The 24,888-nt window shown below is 32.0% G+C and overlaps 1 protein-coding gene and 1 long non-coding RNA gene across 2 annotated transcripts in view; one reads left to right on the top strand and one right to left on the bottom strand.

The window, feature by feature from the left end:
- The window catches only part of LOC113184642 (uncharacterized), a 68,885-nt gene that overhangs the window by 14,523 nt on the left and 29,474 nt on the right, over positions 1–24,888 (top strand). The window contains exon 2 of the long non-coding RNA XR_003301028.2: positions 19,607–19,641. This is a non-coding gene — a long non-coding RNA (uncharacterized LOC113184642). The remainder of the gene's footprint in view (positions 1–19,606; positions 19,642–24,888) is intronic.
- Ptprq (protein tyrosine phosphatase receptor type Q) overlaps positions 14,813–24,888 on the bottom strand; it is a 196,730-nt gene continuing 186,654 nt past the window's right edge. Inside the window, exons 40-45 of the mRNA XM_026391416.2 lie at positions 24,103–24,237; positions 23,607–23,732; positions 22,648–22,796; positions 19,145–19,280; positions 15,097–15,220; positions 14,813–14,850 (exon numbers count right to left, since the gene is read on the bottom strand). Coding sequence (XP_026247201.2) covers positions 14,813–14,850; positions 15,097–15,220; positions 19,145–19,280; positions 22,648–22,796; positions 23,607–23,732; positions 24,103–24,237 — 708 coding nt within the window. The remainder of the gene's footprint in view (positions 14,851–15,096; positions 15,221–19,144; positions 19,281–22,647; positions 22,797–23,606; positions 23,733–24,102; positions 24,238–24,888) is intronic.

Genomic DNA, 24,888 nt, shown 5'->3' on the forward strand with positions numbered 1-24,888 from the left:
CAACATCCTGGCAAGGACCCCCTAGCTGCATCACACGTAATAGAGAGGTGGAAGGGAAATGTGTGTGGAGAAGGAGCTCAGGACATGGGTAACCTAACTTCACAATATCTTATTCTTACACAGGACCTAATCCATTCCAGTTAGACAGGCATTGGCCTCTTGCAAATGTGGTTCTCCATAATCTAATCACTTTCTTCTTGGCTCCACTTCTTTCTATAACATCAATGCTGCCACAAGGGACCAATCTTTCAGCACATGAACATCTGGAGGACATACTATATCCAAAACACAGTATAAATATACAGAAAGTAAAAGCTAGCATAAATCAATTGTCATTTTATAAAGAATTCCTTATCAGAAGTAAATTTGCATAAGCATATCTCAAATTGTAAATAATTATTATTTTATTTTAATTTTTTGCTTATATATATAATTACATACATGATTATAAGAAAAATGAGAGTTGAAATGCAAACTATCATTATGTCTACTGCTATATCATGTAGAATATTTCAAAATCAAGTAATGGGTTCCTGTTTGATAGTTAGATTGTATGAAATAAGTATACAATATTATTAATGTATTAAATAGGTATACAATATTTCCCTTTATAGATTGCCTTAACAAAGTAATATTTCAAAAAGTTAAGTAAATAAGAGAAAATGAGATTAATGTAAAATGTAAACTTAAGTAGTGATGCAATCAACTTCTTAGATCCCATAATAAGAAAATTCAGATTAGGTGGTTCCTTTCAATTGACTTAATTTAGCATATTTTCAAATGGTTTCATTAATTTTTTTTGTAAAAATTCATATAATTCAAGTCCAAGCCTTGAAAACAAAATGGTCATATGTACTTCTAACCAGTGCTTAACTCCCTCAATTACTGTATTAGGTATCTCTATAAAATCTTAATGCATTTCTTTCAGTAACAATGACAAGGAAAAAAACCAATAGCATTACTGTAAATTGTTAATAGTAGTTATCCATAAGTACTAGAATTACAAGTGATGCTAATTTAACTTAATTTATATTTTTCTGTAGTCTGTAAACATTCTATAATAAACACTTCCACTTTTATAATAAGAAAAATCAAATAAATATAGCTTAAGAATATAAAATAAAAGGAAGAATTTAGTCACACATACCTGATAAATAACACAGAATCTTAGCTTTTAGGATCAGGAAACAAGATATGCACTACATTTTCAGGAAAGAAATCTTAATGCTGATTCAAAAGTATTACAGAAATATATCTTTTTTGGGGAGGGAGGAGGGATGGATAAAAACAAAATTGTTCCCAGAGTTTGGAGTGAATCTTAGCTTTCTGGTGACACTGAATAGCTTCTGATTGTGGGAGCAGGATCTGGGTAACGTGCTCTGGGTAATATGCTTTAGTCATCTGGGAAATTCAGTTATGTCCCGGGCGCCCTAAACAGGAGTTATGCACACACCTTTAAGTCCTGAGTAAAGAGTTACTGGACTGGTATTGCACCCTGCAGTGAAAGTGGACTTTACCTCTGCTTGGATAAGAAAGGTGCAGCTCTGGGAGTGGGCGTCACCTGATGGGGTTGAATTACATCCACCTGTTTGTTGTAATCCTACTCTTTTGTCCTTTTTTGGATAGAATGTTCTATGGATTAGCTCCTCCCATTAATAAAACCCAGGTTTAAGGCGTGCTCTCTCTCTTTCTTGCCTGCCTTGCCTCCTTTGTGGGAGCTGGGTCAGAGAGGCCATCTCAGAACCCAAAGAAAAAGATATTTCTCTTTTTGAACTTTTTTTAATATTTATTTTTTAGTATTTGGCGGACATAACATCTTTTGTCTGTATGTGGTGCTGAGGGTTGAACCCGGGCTGCAGGCATGCCAGGCGAGCGCGCTACCGCTTGAGCCACATCCCCAGCCCCTATTTCTCTTTTTGTATGTCATTATTTCATGCCAGCCCAGTTCACTTGGAGTGACCCTGACAAGTTTAGTCATGTGTTGCAACGCAGTTACATTAAAAAGTCGTGTAAGAGCTGAGACACAATAAAGATTTTAAGGAGTTTATTTGAGCCAGGTGGGCATGGCGTCACAGCTACTCAGGAGGTTGAGGCAGGAGGATCAAAAGTTAGAGGCCAGCCTCAGCAACTAACTTAGATCTTATCTCATAGTAAAAAATAAAAAGGGCTGGGGTGGGGGGTGGGAGGTAGCTCAGTGATAGAGTTCTCCAAGTTTAATCCCACTACTGTGAAAACAAACAAAAAAACACTCTGACTTGAGAACACAGTGATTTATGAATTGGGAAGCACCAAATTGGAAGAGGTTTTGAGATCTGCAAAAGATACACAAGTAAAAGACTTTTAAGAGTACATAGAGAAAGAAGACAAGCTCATGTGGTATAGTTACCCAGTTGCTTCCTTTGGTCTTCTCCACTGGAAAGTTCCTAGTTATATAACTGTAAGTTTATTGGTGCTTTTGATTTGTTGAGCTGGAGTTTTTTCTCTGATACTGGTATTTACAAAAGACAACTCAAATTAGATTCACCTATGCTTGTAATTCAAGCAAGGTTAATGTTACCTTCAAAGCATAACTGGGTCTTAGTTATGTAATTTTTCAGGCTTGGTCTTGTTTTAACACTTCATTCCAAATTATAATAGATTATATTATAGGCCATTGTTATGAAATTTATTAGGCCGAGAAGTAAGGTTACTCAAAGTAGTCTAAATTTCAGGTTTTGTTTCTAGGATACACATATTTGAATTTTTCTAAATTATGGAGAAAATGTAAAGGTCTAACAATGGGCATTAGAAGCTGAGTGAACTATAATCCTGAGAAAGGTAAAATATATTTATAGACTGTAAATGAAAATATAGTATGATTTTTTTTCTCTCTCAAATTTATTTTTGTTTCCGGTGAGGGAGTTAAATCTAAAACACTTTCATTTTCTTCCTAGAAGCCAAGTTCCCTCCCATAATTTACTTAATAACATTATCTTTTTCATTGGCGGAAAGCATTTCCTTACTGGCTACTGAAATCCCATAACATGGTCTGTGCTAGAAAACCTTTAGGTTTCATTGGAGTATTGGTTGCTTTTAATCTCGACAATACAGTTCCGATTCTATTTAGATAATGAAGAATTTTAATATTGGAAAGGCAGTTCCTATTAATAAAAAATGTGAAACCTATTTCACAGTTATTTCTTCTTCCAGATGAACTTAAAAGTTTTTTCAAGTTTGAAACAATCAAATACTAAAACAATTTTTAAATTAGCATTTTAAACTTATGAAGCAATTGAAGAATAATTTTATGCTTTATCATGGGCTTCCCATACTAAAAAATTAGTTACATTTTAAATTTCCCTGTCCTATAATTTTCTTCAGATATGCACCCAAATTGCCTCTTGGTTATTTTATACTTTGGACATTGTCAGTGAACTAATTTTCCCCATTATATCTTCTCACTCATTAATTGGCTGTTCCTTACCTGAATTAGAGACTATTAGTTATAATTTTTTCAGTTTATTTGTATCTTTTAGGTATACAATATTTTATATCAAATAATGGCTTTGTGTGTGTGTGTGTGTGTGCGTGCGCGCGCGTGTGCGTGTGGTGCTGGGGATTGAACCCAGGGCCTTGTGCATGCAAGGAAAGCACTCCACCAACTGAGCTATATCTCCAACCCAGCAATTTTGACTTCTCTAATTTATTTGCTTTATTATTGTTTTGATTAAACTCATCATGGATACACTTTTGGTACTTGATTTTCATGATTTTTCTGCCTTTAAATCTTTCTGGTACACTAGTCATTTGGAATATTTATTTATTTATTTATTTATTCATTCATTTATTCACTTGTTCAGCTACCATTTATCTAGTATCTAGGCACTGTGAATGGTGTGTGCGTGTGTGTGTGTGTGTGTGTGTGTGTGTGTGTCTGTGTGTCTGTGTGTCTGTGTGTGTATAGATGGTAGATAGATAGTTATAGATTATATAGGTATTCAGATAATGAGAGGTCATAGAACCCTCTCTGGTTCTCTGCTTGGTGAATGTCCCTGAGGAAGTGAGCCACCACTGAATCTGCAGAGGAGTGCATCCAGCTCCAAGCTGACGCACTTCCCTGCCACTGGCTTTACTTGGATCTGCATGGCGCCAGTTCCTGGGTTCTCTTTTAGCCTTGCTTCACCTGCATATTATGACATTTTACCTCTTACCAGTCGACTCTCATGTGTCCTGCCAGCCTGTTTGCCACCTGTTGCTCCTTACTGTACTCTCTGGACCTGGTGTCTGTCTCCGTGCATGTGCGCGTTGGCAGCAGAGTCCGACCTGCCTGGGCATCTCCAGCACCTGCCTCACCCTGAGGGATATCTTGTTCTAGGATATATTGAAACTGACTTACCTTATCTTTGGACTTAAATTAATTGAATGAGATCTTTTTAAAAATATGCTAAACCCATTTCTGTTTCCTTAAAGAGTAAACATACAAAAGAGAAAAAACACTTCCTAACCACATAGGGACATTGTTATATTTAATTTATTCTATAGAGTGGCTATTGAAATATGTTGGGTTTCAACAAATATTTTTGAATTTTGGTGTTTTAAAGGTATATTTTCTTTTAATAGGAAGATGTGTAAATATACATGTGTTTGTATGTACACTGAAGAATACAAACTGTCAGTTTTCTTGAAACCAGATTGCTGTGAACTAGGAACCCAAGTTTGCTGAAGTGTATACAATGAGGGGTGAGGACAGATTATTGCTGAACTGTTTTCATAAGTTGCACAACAGTACAGAATTCCTTTTTTTTTTTATCAACCTCAGTTATTTAAATACTTCCAAGTTCCTGATTTCGTTCTGGATAATGGATAATCCTGAACAAATAATATATTAATCTACACCATTTTTCCTGTCTCTGCCAGCTTCATTTATATTTGATCCAGAGGTATTTGTTTGCTCCTTAACTGAAAAGATATTTATTTTTGCATGTGAGTATTGGTAGGAAAATATATTGCCATATAGGCAACATTATTTTAGTTCTGCTAAAGTTAACTTTCAATTGAACATATTTGCTTGAGTGTTTCTCATGTAAGATGTTAGGCTAAATGCAACATGGCTAAAATCATGAGAAATATTTAGTCCTCATTTATAAGCAGCTGAAAAATGAAGAGCAATAAATGGAAAATATCAGTAGGTAAAAACATGTAAAAATGCCTTCAGAAAGTTACTAATTGAATAAGTGTGGCAGCCAGCATGTGGTACTGGGAATGTGTGGGATGTGTTCTAGCAAGCAATGAAACACCTGACCTTGTTCCTCCAATCTAATTTTGTACCTACTGATAACCTCTCCATATCCTGGCAGGTATTCTAATTTTAGTTACATAGAGAATAAAAGGAGAAATATTGTGGGAAAAGTAATTTTTTAAGTGTTATCTTAATTCCATAGGCAACTAAAGGCTATTGAGCAGATTAGTGAAATGATCAGAACTGAAGTTAAGAGCATAAATGTGGCAACAAGTGTAGCGAGTCAGAAAGATAAATAATGAAATTTGGTTTGGAATAAATATAGGCTGGAAAAGGTAGCAAATAACACAAAGAATATTAGGCTAGCTATCTGATAATAGAGGCTGGCAGTATCACTATGGTGACACAAATAATTTAATTTGCATCAAATAATAGTATCCAGATGCTTATATTGAGAATGAGGGTGTAGTTCATGTTGTATGTGACAAGTCCAAGTAGGTAAGATCAGAGACATTATCTTTTTTTGTTGTTTGTTTAACATTATCTCCCATTACTTCTGAGGAATGAGGCTTTTTAAAAAATATCTTTATTTTATTTTTATGTGGTGCTGAGGACCGAACCCTCGTGTCTCATACATGGTAGGCAAGCACTCTACCTCTGAGCCATGACACCAGCCCCCAGAGCCATGATCTTAAATTTGGTGTTCTCTCTGTAATATTGCAGTGTTGGAAACATGCAGGCTCAGAAGCCAGACTTCCCATGTTCAAGTCTTAGCTCAGTTCTTTACTTAACATATAACCTTAGGCCAGTTCTGTAACCTGTTTTTGCTTTGGTTTACTCATCTCTAAAAGGCAAATAAATAATAGTACCTATTTTCAGAAATTGTCACAAGAAAAATGACTTAATACTGGTAAGGGACTAGAGTTGCATCTCAGTGGTAGAGTGCTTACATAGTGTGCATGAGTCCCTAAGTTTGATCCTCAGCACCACATCTCAAAAAAAGAGAGAGAGAAAAAAAAAATTGGTTTGTTCCTTCGAAGAGTGCCAGCATATGATAATGGTTCAATAAAGAAAGTTATTAATTATAGCAAATAAAATTATAGTAGTCTGTTTTATGCAAATGATCTATTTAAGTACATACTTTAAAACATAAATACCTAAAATTCTGTAGTTAGTACCCAGGGAGTAGGTGCTAATCCTGTTACTGTCTACCAAATTTATGAATGTACTAAACTCAGACTGACTGAAGCAACCTTGTGTTCCAGGGAGAGACCAGCAAGTGAATTTGCCATGTCTTCCATGGAAGTTCACAAGGTTATAAATACCAAGTGCATAGCAGCTTAATGAATTCTCTAGAAAGCACTTGGAGCATGTCAAGTTTTATTTTTAATATTTAAACCATCAATTGTTAGTGGTAATTGCTTTGGGAATGGAATATTAATAAATGCAAGCACATATTTCTTTCCATATTGTATTCATTCAGGCAGGAAAGCTTGATATTGATAATTTTGAAAATAATCCATAAATGTTTTGTATCATATATTTAAGTAAATAATTCAAGTTAAACACACATGATTTTAAAATTGTAAATAATTTTTTTATTATACTTTAAATTGACAGGTAAAATTGTATGTGGTTATCATATATATGTGTTAATGTACATATACATTGTGAATGCTTAATTCTAGCTAATTAACAAATGCATTTCCTCACATAGTTATCACTTTTGTGATGAGAATACTAATTATCCACTCTGTATTTTTCAAGAATCCAATATATTGTTATTAATTAGTCACCATGCCGATCAACAGAGCTCCTGAATTTATTCCTCTGTTATAACTGTAATAATGTTTTGTTTTGTTTCCTTTTTTGGTACTGAGTATTGAACCCAGGGGTACTTGGCCACCAAACTGAACTACATCCCTAGACCTTTTTATTTTTTATTAGCATCTCACTAAGTTGCTTAGGGCCTCACTAAATTCTTGAGGTTGGTATCAAATTTTTGATCCTTCTGTTTCAGCCTCCCCAGTTGCTGGGATTACAGGTGTGTGCCACTGCTCCTAACTAATTATGTATCTTTTGATCAATAACTCCTCCCTAAGCACTCAGCCACTATGCTTACTCTCTACATATATGAGATCAACTTTTTAAGACTCTATAGATGAGTGAGATTGTACAGTTATTAGTATCATGAAATATTTGAAAACTATAAGAAATAATATATTTTCCACTCATTACTTAATTTTAGCAAATCTAAAAATGTGACTAAATATACTTCAAGGTTTAAAACAAAAAAATCACAAATATATTTGAAACTCTTGTATATTCCCATGATTCTATCTTCCTGTCTACATTCCTCCCGTAACAGGGGAAATCATGATTTTTCCCACTCATTATTTTACATCTGTACTATAAAGAATGCATTCATAAAAATACTAATAAGAATTGTAATGCATTCTGCTGTTATATATAAACTAAAAAACATAAAATAAAATGGGGATTAAAAAAATACTACTTGTATTTAAAAGACATTATGTAAATGGAATATTATAAGTATTTTGAAATTATTTCTCATTATCTATTTCTTTGATAAACTTTATTTATATAATTTATATAAAATACAATGAATTCATTTTATGCATGTGATTTAAAGCATTTATAGTATAAATATTCCTGTGTAAGTATGAAGAAAATCTTCACCCTCCCCAAATGTTCTCTTGTCCATTTTAATCAATGCCTCGCCCACCCAGATAAAAATTTATTCAGTTTCTGTCATCAATGATTAATTTGGCATATTCCAGAATTTCATGAAATGGATTTTTACAGTATGTTCTCTGTGTGTCTCCTTTCACTTGGCATGTTTTTGAGAATACTCCCTATTTTTGTATCAGTAGTTTATTCCTATTTTATTACCAAGTTATATTTCATTGCCCCAATATACCACAACTTGTTTATACATTCCCATTGATGTTCATTTGTACTATCCATATTTGGGCTATTATGAATAAAGTTACCAAGAACATTAATACTAGTCCTTTCATGCAAGTATATTTTAAGTTTTCTTGGATAAATGATTAGAAGTGGTAATGTTGAGTGCTATGATAATATGGTAGGTAGTATGTTAAACCTTATAAGAAATTGACAAATTGTTTTCCAAAGTGACTGTATCACTTTATACTTCCAGTTCTAGCTTTTCTAAATCCTTGCTAGGATGACTTGGTATTTTCAGTACTAAAAATTTAATCTTTTGATTGGGTGTACAGTGATATTGTTTTAATTTGCATTTTCTCAATCACATCATGTGATGTATTGGCCCTGTATATGTGTGTGTGTGTGTGTGTGTGTGTGTGTGTGTGTGTGTGTTACCTTGTAAATAAAAATACATTCTTGGTACTTGTATTCTATTATATATACTGTGACCCTTTTCTCCCATTCTCCCTGACTGTTGGTATAACTTTTCATCTTCTTAATACTGTTTTTTGAAGAGCAGAAGGCTATATTTTTAATAAAGTGCAATTTATCAATTTTTTTACTTTGTTTATGGTCTATGAAATCTTTGCTTATTTAAAGTCATGGAGATGATCTTTTGCTTTTTTACATAAGATTTATAGTTATAGCCTTTCCACATAGGTCTGTGATCCATTTAAATTTAATGTTTGTGTTTGCTATGTGAAATAGAATGGGAGATTCATGATCTTTCATATGGACATCCAATTGTACCTGTACTATTTGTTGGAAGGATTATTCCTTTCTCTTTAATTACCTTGTCACCTTTGTTAAGTACCAATTTACCATCCATGTGTGGGTTTATTTTGGGCATTCCATTTTTCCTTTCATTGAATCTATCTGTAGATATACCTATTGGATAGGTAATACAACTGCGTGCTATTTCAAAATGATTTTAGTATTCCAGGTCTTTTACATCATTCCCATGTAAATTTTAAAATCAGCTTATCAGTTTCTAAGAAAATAAAGCCTTATGGAATTTTAATTTTATTTTACTGTATCTATAAATTGTTATGAAGAAAATTAAGGTCTTAATAATATTGAATTTTTGAGTTCATGAACATGCATTTTATAAAATTTATTTGAGTCATCTTTCATTCTTGTCATCAATGTTTAGTTGTTTTAGTTGTAGGCCTTGCACATATTTTGTTAAAATTTTCCTAAAGCTTTTCACATTTGTAGATGCTATTGTTAATGGTATTTTAAATTACAATTTCCAGTTGTTCATTACTAGTAAATAGAAATAAAACTGATTTTTGTATCTTGACCTAGTATGCCAAGACCTTATTAAAGCTACTTCTTATATCTAGCAGCTATGTTTTTGTAGATTTCTCAGGATTCTCTTCATACATGATTATGCCTCATACTTGTATAGATTTATTTCTTCCTTTCAAATTCATCCCATTTATTTCTTTTCTTTACAGCTAGGAACAAGTAGAATGCTCAACAGAAACTGTGAGAGCAGTTTCTTTTTCTCCCTTTTTCTTTCTAATAGGGTAAAACACTTCAATATTTCACCACTGAGTATGCTACTGCTTCAAGGTTTTTTTGTAACTATAATTTTCATACCATAGCCTGTAACATTTCTGCATACAAGTCAGTTTATTTTATTTTCTTTGATATCAAGAACAGGTATATCCTTTCTGTGTTGCCTTTGAAATTGATGTCTTTAGTTTTGACTTGTAATAAATAATTTGATTATGATAAACTTTGGTATAAGCTGTATGCATGTGTGTGTCTATGAAGAAGTGGTTTTATGTATGGACTGAAGTGGGAGAAATCAAATGTGTATGCATACATGTGAACATTTATCTCTTCACATTTCATTGAGATTCTTGAATATGTAAATGGACAAATAATTTGGGAAATATTTGGACATTGTTTATTGAAGAATTTTTTTCTGTCTCCTCCCATTCTGTAACTTTTATTACTGTTGTGATAAACTGCTTGAAATATCCTCCCGGGTCCTGAGGATCTTTATTTTTCCAGTCTTTATGTGTGTGTGTGTCCATGCATCAGTTTTGATGATTTCTGTTGCCCTGTTTTAGCATTTACTGATTTTCTGCAGTGTTTAATCTGTTCTTATCAAATACAATTAAGTTCTGACATCAGATGTTATAGATTTCAGCCCTGAAAGTTTTAAACACATTTTTTTAATTTACAGTAATACTTATTTTTCTTTATTAGCATATTTCAATAGCTATATTATAAGATTTTGTCTGTTAATTCTATAATTTATGTTATTTATGCATCTGTTTCTATTAATGGATCATTTTCCTGGTTATGGTTCAGATTTTACTGCTTTTTTTATGTGTCCAGCAATTTGTAGTTAGATGTTAGGTATTATAAATGTGCACTTGTTAAACATATTATCTGGGCTTCATTTTAAAAAGATTGAGGGCTTTTCACTCTAATGAAGCTTAATTTAATTTGACATTTCAAATCTTATTTTACAGTTTTGTGAAGGGAGTCTGGTTTACTGAGAGCTGTTGGCTTCTATAGAGCCTCAGGTGTTCTCTATGCATATTTCATTCAAAAAAGAATAGTTTGGAGTTTAAAATTTAGAAATTAATTTTAATAAATTTACAAATTAGTTTGGGAATAACTGATATCTTTATAATATTGTCTTGCCCCCTAAAATGTGACATATTTTTCCATTTATATAAATGGTGATTTTTATCCTTTACTTCCATATTTTCTCCAAAATCATGTTTCACATACATCATTATTTTCATGTGATTAGCAGAAAGTCTCTAACTGGCTAGTTGGGAATTGGGACACAGAGTGATTATGACATTTATTTATAATAATCATTTTACATTTTTCAAAGCCTGTCATTTGTAACTTATGGAGGTACCTTCATAGGGTTATTGAAAGAATTTCTTTTTGGATGGGGGGAAACCAGAGAAACTCAGCTTCAACTTTAATTCTCATCTTTACTAAATTTGATTTTGAATACAGCAATTAAGCCTTCATTATCTTTACCAATGTTACAGGATCCTGCAGATCTTAAAAAGTTGTAAGGACTAACTGGAATAATGAGTATAAAAATACTCTAAAAATTTATAATTTATTAAAATGACTTCCAAGTCCAATAATAATTTTTATGAATAGTAAAATAATTTAAATGTGTGACTTTAGAAATATAATTTTGTTAACAGAGGAGTAAGAGAAGTATAATTTTTTTAACCTTCTATTAAACTAGTTTTATTTCCAAAGGATGATATTGAAGGTAATGATTCAGAATGTCCAACTGAAATATTCTGAAATGAAAATTTTCTTGACTTGATTACTGACTCATATTTTAAATTATTTATATACATGTATATATGTATTCATTTCAATTAAAGCATTACTTAAGAGGGCTTAATTGTTCATTTATAAAAATATCGATGTTCATATATTGTAGAAATCAATATATCTACCATAATTTTCTCTTCAGTCTTCCCATGTGAACAGAGATGCAAATATGACACTAATATCACAAAGCACAATATAATACTAAACTGGGATGCATTATTTCACTGATATATATTGAACATTGACTACCCTTGGTAAAGGCTGTATTAACTTTGTAAAGTTACTGGACTTTTCAAAGCATTTTCTTACGTGTGATTTAATCTATTCCTTAAAACATCTCCCTGAGCAGGTGGACATACTAGGCCTGATTCCATATGGAAACTCTATCCATATTTGTAAAATAAATTGCCATGAAATATCACTTGTCTTAAGGAGGCAAGTTGTTTTGCTAGGATAATGCTTTATACAATTTTCTCCCTCATTTTCACTTTTTAATATCATTGAGAATTTCTGATCATTTTGTTTTCCAAGCCTTATCAAAAAATTCACTGATTTTTTTAACAGTTGGTCCATGAAAATGGACTTGGTTATCACAATAATGGCATGGACTTATAGAATACATTGCTGAACTTAAGATTCCAGTTTTAAAATCTAGTGGTTTGGTACAAACATGTGGACAGCAAATTACTGTTGTTTTTATGAAAAGGTCAAAGTTTAATTAGGATTTTTTTGCAAAAGACTTCTTTTTCATATCACCTATAAAACAAAAGAAGAAAATTATGCATTTGAATGCAGGATAAAGGTAGAGGTAATACCCACAGCTGCTCTCCTATCTGGCAAACCATTCTGAAGGGTCCTGTTTCATTTGGTTCATATGACACACATGTTGCTCATTTATTGTACATGTGCTTCAACGAATTTTGACAAATTAGATCTAAAAATGTTACAGATGTTCCTTGTTATTTTAATTTGCACTTAGTAGCCATCAATAAAATGTGGGTATACACTGACTCTTTCACAATGTAATTTAAAAAATTCAGCTATCATAAATACATGATTTTTAATTCAATCATTTTAGTTATGTTTTCTTGATATAGTGAGTCATGTGCATTTAACAAGTTTTTTTTTTTTTCTGGTAATGAAGTCAAGTCTTTTAAAGAATGTTTCAAGTAATTTCAGGTTGATCTAAAACCATTCCAATCCTGACTAATATCTTTTGAAGAGTCATACATTTTTTTTTTTTAACATATGGCCGGGGATAAGGCAGCAATATTATTAACTTGGTTACATACTAGAAATTATTCTCAGGACTAATCTATTCTTACTCAAGTAGAATTAATTTTAACACAATCCTCAGGTGATTTGTATGAAAGTTAGTTGAAGTCTGAAAAGTGTTGTTTTAGAGAACTAATGCTAGCACTCTTGTTTTATGTACTCATGTGCATATATGAATCAAACCTGAAACTCTGTTTATATAGATATAGAAAATGGACTGGACCAAATTTTAACAATTTTTTAATTATTTAATATACTAAAAAGTTATTCCAATCAATATTTTCCAGAAGTTTTGTTTTCTGTCTTTCATGAATCCAAAACCTATATTGGTTTGCCATATGTTTTCAATGACATGAAGGACACTGGAAACTTTATAACTCCAAAATGTATCTTATAGATTTCTCATCATTTTTATTGTTTTCTGTAACTTCATGTAAACTTGTTTGTTGGAACAGTAGTGGATTGTATTTATTTACATTTCCTTGCCATGAAAAAAAAACAGATGAAAATTTTACTGTTCTAGAGATTGCTTGTTTGAATAAAGGGCTTAATTTCTTGGATAGTGAATTTCATACTAAAATAATTTACTCTTTGTTTACCTTGGGAAATGACTATATATTGATTATTTACATTATATAAATCATGTCATGCTTACTTATATGTAAAGCATTATTTTACATTATGTTATATATGATATAATTAAAATAATTATCAATTATATCTTGATTTGTAATATGAAATCAAATTTATATTTAATTAAGGACCTCTAAAATAATTCTGGAAAATAATTAATTAAATTTCAGGGTTTTTTTGACCATTACACTTTCTATATGATTGGAACAGTAGAAATAAGCATATTTATTATAGAAGAAATAAAGTAGTTAATACTATTTACTTATGACGTTAATTGAAATCTGACAAAATAATTTCACATAGCTCAATTTATTTAGTACAATATCAGTATCTAATAAAACAGAGGCTGAAAGATTTGTTTTTAAATCTCTACTTTGCTACAACCTGGTTAATTTCTTTGTTTTCAGTTCCCCTAAACACACTCCTCCATAATCACCTTGGGAAATGAAATAAAGACTAGTTAATATAATCTCTTCAGAAGTCTGTTGGCACCGCAGTACATCATAAGTTCACAAACTTGTACCACACTACATGATTTTATTATTATTTTTATACAATTCTGCTGAAAAAACATTTTAAAATTGTTAATAAGTTGAATATAAATATAATGTGCAAATACTCTGATACCTTTTTGTATTTAAATATACAATACAGTGCTACAACTTGTGCCTGACATCAGACAAATGTGGGCAGGCTACTTTATAACTTCGTTATGTGCAATTGCACTTTTAATTTTTCCTTTCATTTTTTCAAACTGAAGTTCACAATGCAATTTTAATAGCCCTAAGTTCCTCCAAAGAGCTACTGTGTGTTGTATAAAGGCTATGTAATCCCTGCAGTGTCAGGGGGTTAGTGTTCAGCTGTTCAGGATCAGGAGATGATATCTCAGCACTCATAAAACAGAGGATTCAAAACACAGAGGCATACATAGAAGTACAGATCATTATGACAGTTCTGGAAGTCATCCACAAGAAACGTCAACACCCTAGAGGCCAAAATAACACTACTGAATCAACATTTACGGCTTTTGTTCAAAATTATAACAGATATATAGGGAAGATTCACACTGAACCATTAATGCTAGTATAATAATAATTTTACATTTGGCTTGTTCCAAATATGGATAACCTCAAAACCCTATGGGATATCTTCTCTTAAACATTTTAAATGAACAATATTTATTCTGTACAAAACAAGTGACTATGCTGAATTAGCAGTTTCCTAGAACTGTCTGTAAAATGGTCAATTCAGGTAGTAAGGCAGTAAGGGAAGCATGAAGATTTCTTTAGGATTGCATATTTCAATTCAGAAGCATGAGGGGGTAGTTTTGGCCCCTGGGGTTGAAAAATATCTTCTTGTTGTAATCGTTGATCTGAATATTTACATGGTAGTTTCTTCCCATTCAAGCTCAACATCACCTATAACATAAAGTAGCATGTCACAAGAGAGTACTGAAGTTAACAGTTCAAAAGATTAAAATGTTTCATGGCAAAAAGACGATCCAGATGAAAAGGCATTTATCTCACATTGAATGAGAGAGAAATGAAGAAACTGATGTGCACTAAGCTAGTTTTGAAGTATTTTTAACTTATGGTTATTATAATATCAGTGCTCCTCTTATAGGCAGTAAACTAGCAAATTTGGTACACCCTGACTCTGTTTACCTTCCATGGCATCCAAAGAATCCATTTTCTGAAGTGCAGAATAGTTAACAAAACAGATAGGTTGACTGCTTCCTTTATTTGATAAAAGATCCAGAATGCACTGGTGTAAGAAGATATACTGTGCCTAGAAACAAAAGGAAGAATGATTAAATGAAGGACGGGGTGGGACTATTTCTTATAAGAGAAATTATACTGTTTCAGCAAAAAGCTGTATTGAGTTCAACAAATGTGAAATGGATAAGTTAGAGACAGATTTTATTTCAGTAAATAAACAATTTTCTACAATTTCCAAAATAATATTTTCTAAATCCCTGTGCCTTCTTGTAGCTTTGAGTTTTTTAAAATACTCATCACTAAATACAAAGTGTTAATATATTCTTTCTTGTTGTGATTATAAAAGTAGCAAGTCTGATTACTTAAATTTGTTTATGAGCCTCCTTTTTCCTGTTAGATCTAATTGAGTAATTTATAAATACTTTTCTTGTCAGAATGCAGAGCTATATTTAATCCTGCAGTTGTGAGTGAGCACATTTATATACCATCAAATCATTTAAAATACATCTAATAATTCTGCTACTCATCTGGATTTTGGCTCTCTTAATATTAAGTATCTATTCCCCTAAATACCAACTGGTTTGCCATACAAATACCCGAACACCTAGGTGCAGGACATAGACTTCTAACATTTCATCTGAATGTATGGGGTAAATTCAGTACCATCCAGATTCATTAGATTTATTCAGTATAATTCAGTAATTTATTAGCATTTCTGAATTTTTACTTCCCCAAAAGTATTTAAGGTTAAAAACCAAAGATGTATGTTTTAAATCACCCTGATTTGTACATAAGAAGCATACCCAACTGTAAGGAATATCACCAAATGTTTTAAGACATATTTACAAACTGACAATTGATTTAAATAGAACATCCTCAAAAGTGATCATTTTAAGAGGTTATATTCCTATCTATGGCTACAATACCCCCAAACCTTTTTTTTGGAGGGGTGTAACTCCTTTATTGAAACTGTCTTTGAATATTACTGGTCACGATTATTACTGGTCTCATTGTTTGTGGATTACAAAACATTCCCACTAACACTTCATCACTAGGAAGTCAGTTCTATGAGAGCAGAACTCTTAGATGCTGCTGTGTTCCCAATGCCTGTAATAGTGCCTAGCATATAATAGTTGTGTAATAAATGCTTGTTGATTTAGGCTTATTTAATTCTCAAAGCTAGCCAATCTTCACCATTTATGGGCAGATGTGATTTGGAGAACATCCAAAAGTCATTAGGGGTCAAACTTTGCAAGTGAAGTGAATGATCAAGTTACAGAATTCAATTTTTGGTAAGAAATGAAGTATTATAAAGCAATAATAATTCTACTGAAATTGCTGGTAAAGTAATTCTAAGAGAGTTTTTCAAATACACATCACACAGTAAATATAATAGCATTGATATATATGTTGATGAAATGTAATTTCTTTGAAAATAATTTAAATTGAACAATTCTGATATTTCTAAAAAACACATTTGAGTTTGAAGTCACATTTGACACATGAAACTTCTGACTGTCCAGATCTCATCTCCTCCATTGGAGAGAATGATGGGTTAAACTGCCAGCATAGCAAGCCAAGCTCTTACAAGACAGTGCTGCAGGTTCCAAGGTCCCTCTGCCATCCTGTGTTATTGCCAAGGAGGCTGCAGAGTGTCATTGAAAAGTTCAACCCAGTTGCTACCCTTGATAGTCATGTTAACTTAAGAGAAGTATGATGCTCAGTTTCCTTATCTGGAGACGCACAAAACCTATCCTGTGACTTTTAAAGGACTTAAAATGTGTAAAAATGCATGCAAATTGAATTTCAATAATGGTTAATAGTTGGATTGATATGGAGCCCTTGTAAAACCTCTGGACAAGTATCTAACTTTCAGGGCCAACTATGAATAAAAATGCAAAGTTCTTTCCTCAAAAATTAAGACTAAGAAACACACATTAAACCAAATGTAGGGCCCTGTAGTGGGCATCTGTCAAACTACACAGGTTGAATATTCATGAAGCCAGTTCTGGTCACATGTCATATTCTATTTCTGAAACAAACTAGGGAAGAGTGATCCTTCACTCATTTGTTCTTTTTAGCATATAAAGGAATGAACATGGACTACATTTCCTAGTTTTACCTATCACAGAATTAAAATGGCTGTGAAAGATTCTTACACAGAGACTTACGTTGAAATCAAATATGTAACATGCAAGACAAAATAAATGACAAGAATTGGAAGGTCTGACATCCTTCATACTTCTAGAATAGATTTGTAGCCAAACCATGAGGTAAAAATAACAATGTAATCAGATCTGACAAAAGGCCAGATGTCTTTTTAAAAACTATAAATAATTAAAGATACATATTTATGACTATTATCAGAAATATGTTGACCTGGGTGTATTTCTTTTTGAAAATTCCTAATGATAATATGAAGCCATAGCAATTAGCAAGGTTTTCCAAATATTGCATATTTGATCTTTGGTATGTTTATCAATTATTTATTTTGTGTATATTTCATAATTTACATAATTATACAATATACATTTAAAAAATAAGTATCTGTACTAAAGTTGAATACTCAAACATTTTTTTTTCTGAAAAGTTGGATGTCTCTGACCTAGGGCAGCATTTTCCTACAGCATTAATGTCCCATGACATGCATTACAAGTTTGGGATCTAAAAGGGTTGAAGGGTACCACAGTTGGCTCTGTATTTGTTATTTTCATGGTGTATTAGCCTAAAAGGTCTAAGGAATTCTGTACTTAAAAATTAGTTTAATTTATTTCTCACACTCATTTTTATCAGGGAAGTCTGTTTCCTCACCCCTTTAATAAATTTAATGCAACTTAGTTTTTAGCACATATTTTGGAAAATACTCTGAGAGCAGATCTGTGTATTTACTACAAGAACATCTCTGTATCTGCATAGTATACAAACTTTGATCAAAAGATACAGATAGAAACGTCTCCTATTAAGTTAGATAGACTGGAATGAATTTTGGCTCTGATACTTACTAATAATATTGCATTGGAATATCACTCAAGTTCTTAGAACATCTGCTTCCCTATTTTGTAACATAAAGTCAATAATACCTAGTCTATTAATCAGTTTACTGACCCTGATTCACAAATAAAGAATTAAATCAGGATTAAATAAGAAAATAAATATAAAGGATCTAATATAGCAACTGGAAACTCCTTGACACTCAATAGAGTGTTGTTAGTCTCACTACCATTATACTGTGTTTTTAAAATTTTTGTACCAGGGATTGAACTCAGGGGCACTCAACTGCTGAGCCACATCCCCAGCCTTTTTTTTTGTCTTTTATTTACAGACAGAGTCTCACTAAGTTACTTAGTATCTCGCTGTTCCTGAGGTTGGCTTTGAACTCATGATCCTCCTGTCTCAGCCTCCAGAGACCACTGGGATTATAGGCATGTGTCACTGCACCCAGCTGTATATTTCCTTAGTGAATAAAAATCTATTTATTTTATAAAGATCTTTGCCGTCATACTAAAACAATGAACAAAATATTCCCAGTTAGTTGATTATTTGCTGCAACAATCATGGTTAGTACTAATAAGTAACAGAGATAAATATGGACACATGAAATTCATAGAAACTCAGTAACATCAATATTTTACACTGTTTTCCCAATTATAAATATATTTAGCATATTTATAAGAGGAATTCATTTGAATTCACTTTCTAAGCTCCCCAAAGTTGCTAAATGATAAACACAAATCAATTTAATTAATTATTTTCTACATGCCTGTCAGTATAAACAAGGATGAACAGTCAGTAATTATACTTAAGGGTGACTTTAGTTCTCTCATCATCTCTACCAGCTGTTCTACCCAACAAGTTTATAAGGTAGGAAAAGAGTTCCTACTGTGCATATAACTGCTTCAAGTTCACTTCCAAGCAGATTGATGCACTAAGTTCCACCCACATAGAAATACTAGAGTTGACACCAAGAAATGAAGTGCAGGCTTAGTTCTCTTACCAGATTCTGCACCATACACATTCTTTCACTTCTCAATTCAGCTACTAGTCCATATATATCCACAAAGTCATGGTCATTTATATGTTGTGTCAAGTGGTCCAGAGCAATAAAAACTCCAGTTCTACCAACCCCAGCACTGCAGGAAGAACAACATTACATGGAAATTAGTCATCTATTGATGGTGACGAAGATAATGAGCTATAGCAATAGATTCTAAACAGTTTCTTTGCTTATTTAGAGATAGATTTTCTTTGGACTTTCTTTGGGTTTTTATTGTTACCAAGATTGTGATTAGTTATACCAAGATGATTATCAATACTTTATCAAATATTTATATTTTCTTTTTTAACTACTTGAATTTTTATCTTCTTTCATAATAATATTGAATAAATATGAAGGATACTCAACTTTTTTTATATTTAAGGAATTTTTAAAATCTCTTAAAATTTTTTATTTTTGCAGTGCTGGGAACTGAACCCAGGCCGTACACATGCTAGGTAAGTGCTCTACCACTAAGCTACATCTCCAGCCTCATTCAAAATTCTTAATACCAGAAACTTCATATTGGCCATATTTTTAGTTATCCATAGAAATTCTAAATATTGAAAATATAAAATATTTGGTCCATATTGCATTTCCTATGTATCATATTAAAAATAATCTCTCACATCTTTTTAAAAAATATTTTATAAGTTGTTGATGGACCTTTATTTTATTTACTTATTTATATTGTGGAGCTGAGAATCAAACCCAGTGCCTCACACATGCTAGGTAAGCACTCTACCACTGAGCCAAAACCCTAGCCCTCTCACATCATTTTGCTTTCTCCAGAGAACTTTTTTTTTTAACCTCCTATAGTTAATAAAATTTTCAAGTTATTTTCTTTTAAGAAATTAATTTAATACTCAAGGACAGGTGTTCCATAGAAACTGTCAATTGAGTAACGTAAGAGCCAAATATCAGTAATTATTCAACTTAACATTTCCAATGACGGTAGCATGAATACACTCATGCCTGAACAAGGTAATCAGACGTTAAATCACTTAATACACCTTTCTAGCCATCTGAGTTATGACAGTAAGCAATACAAAGTGCCCATGTGTGTGGAGCTTATACCCTGGAGGACAGTGGTACACAAATGAACACAGGCAAAGAAGATGGTTGGTGATAACAAGTGCTATAAAGAAAGACAAATCAGACTAAGGAGATAGAGAGTGATAGGGCTGAACAGGGTAATCTGACAAAGCTATTCTGATAATGTAATATCTGAAAAGAAATTTGCATAAGGTTGGGGAGCAGACCAAGGAAGTGTGGTGGAGAGGACCACTAGATCCTAAGGTTGCATAATGAGAAGAGATCTGAGTGAGAATATGGTCTGTGTGTTCAAGAAACAAGAAGAATGGGCAGGTGAGGTTACAATGGGAAGGCGAGAGGTGCCCAGGGATGGGAGGACTTGGTGGGCTGGAGGAATGTGGAATGTGGGATATGGATGAGCAAGAGGAGGATTAAGGATGACTTCAAGGCTTACTTGACCAAGCTGGAGGGACCTGATGTTTACCAACACTAGGACAATGAGGAGGAGTTTGGAGATGGAATCAAATGTCCTGTTTGGGACATATCAAACTTTTAGAAATTTTTAGTCATTTGGGTTATCAAGTTGAATTAAAAGCTGTAGGGGATGTTTAAAGTTGTGATGAGAAATGGGAAATGTTTAGTAGACAATATAAAAATGATATTTAAAGACAATCATTAATCTGGGCAGATTTTTTTCTTAAATTTTAGTTATTTAAATCTCAAAAGAGGAGATGCTATTCTTTCTGATGCTTAAACTAGAAAAGATACTTTTCTTTTTCACTGACTTTTAGTGCCATGGCAGTGTGTACACAAGATTTGAAGAAGCTATAAAAGCAGCTTTTTAAACTTAATTTATTGTTCATTAAAGGTTTAATTATCAATAACAACAAAAAACCAACCACTGGCCCTAAATACAAAATGTTATAATATGTATGCTACATATTATTCTATTAAAAATATTATGTATATGGAGAATAATTAAATTGGGAGGGCAAGCATGTAGCTTTTACTTTTTGAATTATATGCTTTGTAAATATAGACATTGTTCACACTTCATAAAATGCAAACATGTTTTACTCTTATAATTAAAAAAATTCAAAATATCATAAGAGTTGCATAATAATTTAAGTTACATATTGAGTTTTTCCTTGAAAAAGATTTGAAAATCTGATGGATTTACCTTTTCTTATATATTCAACCAAATTAATTTCAATGTATTGTTAAAAGGCTATGATTAAAATATATTGATAAAAACACATTTTATTGTTTAAAATATAGACAACAAAAACTTTAAAATTTTAACAAATTTTAAATCTACAATTCTGTGATAGTAAGTACATTCTCAGTATTGTGCAGCCATCTCTACTGTCCATTTCCAGGACTTTTACATCATCCCAGACTGTAAAAATAAGCCTCTCTATCCCTTTCCAAGTAATTACATTACTTTCTATTTATGTAAATGTATCTGTTTTATGTATCTTTGGTAAATGGAATCATAATACATTATATTATCACCCATTTTTCCTCTAATCTCCAAACTCCAATTGTGAAAAAGACTCAAACTGAATTATGGAATTTGCAGGTAAATGGATGGAGCTGAAGAATATCATGCTAAGGGAAGTAAGCCAATCCCCCAAACCCAAGGCCGAATGTTCTGAGAAGTGGATGCTAATCTATAATGGGATGAGTGCAGGAATTTTGGATTGGGCAAAGGGGAAGGAAAGTAGGGGAGGAGGCTTAGGGATAGGAAAGACAGTGGAATGAGGTAGACATCATTACCCTAGGTACATATATAATTGCACGAATGCTGTAAACTTACTTTGTATACAACAAGATAAGTGAAAAATTGTGCTCTATTTGTGTAAAATGAATCAAAGACCATTCTGCTGTCATGTATAACTGATTAGAATAAATACATTAAAAAGTTTTAAAAAAAGAAAGTTAGAATCTTGTCGAAAAAAATTAAAAAGCTCAAACTGAGATTCACTTAGGTATATTACATTAGAAAACTTAAATTATAACCGTGTGTCTAGAAAAGTTTTGAATGCTAAACAGTCTGGAATTTAATTTGTAAGAATAAAATTGCATTCCCAATGGAAATCCTGAGGAAAAAGTCAATTTACAGTCATACTTTATTAACTATGTTTAAAGTCCTCATTAAAAAAGAAAAAGATTTGAGTAAAGTTTTGTAAAAATCTGGAACCATACTTGATTTTATTTTTTTAAGTTTATTTTTCCTAATTTATTCCCTGTAACTCAAAAATCTAGAAAATTTTTTCTACAAGTAAATTTTGATAGTAGAATAGGGGCAACAGAAATAATGAAAGATGAGATATTATACAACTTGATATCATGAAAATAAAAAGTCCACTTTGGCTTTCAAGTCCATTCCCAGCATTTAAGAGAAGGTTTCTCTGAATCTTTCTTACCTGCAGTGAACAATCATAGGTGTGGTGTCATGTGCTCTGCTTGCTCGAACCAACTTTACAAAGTGAATTAGAGGGGTGCTGTTTTCAGGAACTCCATGTTCAGGCCAACCAGTAAAATTACACTGTCGAACTGTCATATAATCTCCATGCTACACAAAGCAACAGATTTATGAATAATAAAATTATTTAAGTACTACATGAAGGCTGAAGACAATCTATGCCTGAGCTTTTGGAGATAAGCTTATAAAAATGACTATTCACCAACAGAACAGGTTCTGTTTTCATTATTTCTTATTTTTTATTGCAATAAAGAGAATTTCTTGTTGGTAGAAGGTAACAACAAAAAATTTTGGATTCAAGTCCTCCTATAGAGTATTAAAATTCAAATATAGTTAGAATATCAGATTTTGAAACAATTTTGACCCCCACACTTGAATACATTCATTAATTATACAAAACACGGGTATTGTGTATCTAATGTCAGGAAATATACAGATCCTTATATTATTTTCTGTGTGTCTAGGCATATAAACCAACAGAGTGGGACCTTGCACTAACTCTTCTGTACTGGTTCTAGAATAAATAGAAAATTAAGCCATTAGAATTTAGAAAGCAATGAGTAATGTGGGGACTTGCCATCTTAGCCCATATAAGATTATTTATAATCAAATTAAACAAACCTAGTGACTTAGTTGTTTTTCTTCCTTTTTCTGTTTTTGTCAACCTAAGAATTTGATGTTAATTACTTAATATACACTTGAATCATGTGATTGGCAATGAAACACAGTGATATAGATACTACAGGAAGATAGCAATTTAAAACTTCTATTTAGAAAACAGTGAGAGAGCCTTGTTAAATATAGAGGTATTCTTCTAAGTGATAGTTTTAGAAATTAATTTTACTTGAGACATTTAGATCATTCATATTTTATACACGTCCCCTCCCCCCTATTTTTTACCCTTTCAATTTTCAGATCCCTGATGGTCCAATTTATCTGAACATCCTCCATAAGTTTTGTAATAACTATATCTCCAAAAACAGTAACAGGTTTATTGTCCTCTGGCCAATACTGATGGCATCTTATCTGCATCAGAGAAAATCAACAATCATAAATGTTACTGTTATATATACATATATGTGCTATAATGGTATATATGCTATATATGTGTCATTGTTATTTATATATATGTATATATATGTTATATACATTCTTATATATTTGTTATATACATTGTTATATATTTGTTATATATATAAATATAACATTGTTTTATATATATAACATTGTTTTATATATATATATATATATATATATATTACATTTACTACTACTAAGTTAAAACTCCTTTACAGACATCTAAATTATTGATGACTTACAGTACTAGCTGAAATATTCACACATATTAACATAATTGTAAAATAACATTTTGTGAAAAGATTTTTATGTAACTTACCCGCCCTTTTTCAAAACACTGTGTTAGCATTACTAATGTTTTTGCTCTTGTTTCCCACACCATTCTCCAAAAATCTCCAACTGTTCCTGGCAATGGACCTTGAGTAGCAATAAACTCATTTGGACACAAGTAGCCCTAGAAAGAAATAATTACATACACTGCATCAATGTTTATATTGATATAGAATTTTTCATTTTTGATCAATATCTGAAAAATATGCAGGTGGTATAAAATACTTCATGTTTTTAAATGCCAAACAATCTTAGATATTAAAAATTTTCAAAATCTACTTTTAGCCTCACAATCTGTTATATTGTAAGGGATTTGCTGATAGATACGGTATTGAGAGAACTATATTATTCAAAAATGACTCTAAAAAAAGATGAGGAAGATTTCAGGAAGAGCATATTTGTTGGGAAAATCATGAATCCATACTGGACATTTTACCTTAAACAGCTATTAGACATTAAGTGAGCATGATATGGTGCTCATTAGGTATATTAATGTGGAATTCAGGAAGAAGTTCAAAGTAGAAAGATAAATTTGAAAGTAATTAGCACATTGATCATAAAAATCAATGACATCACCAATAAAATGAGTTTGGAAATAGTAAATTCAAGGATTGATCTCTAGATATTTCAATGCTTAGAGGTCAGAGTAGATGAGAGAAAAGCAGAGACTAAGATGAAGGATCAGAGCTGCTAATAGTTCAGATAAAGTAGGGACTGACACGGTGTTGGTGTTAGTCTTTTGAGTAGTTAATTGGTGACTTGAAATTTCAGTGTT

This window comes from Urocitellus parryii, chromosome 5 (assembly GCF_045843805.1).
Source record: "Urocitellus parryii isolate mUroPar1 chromosome 5, mUroPar1.hap1, whole genome shotgun sequence".
NCBI classification, from domain to species: Eukaryota; Metazoa; Chordata; class Mammalia; order Rodentia; family Sciuridae; genus Urocitellus; species Urocitellus parryii.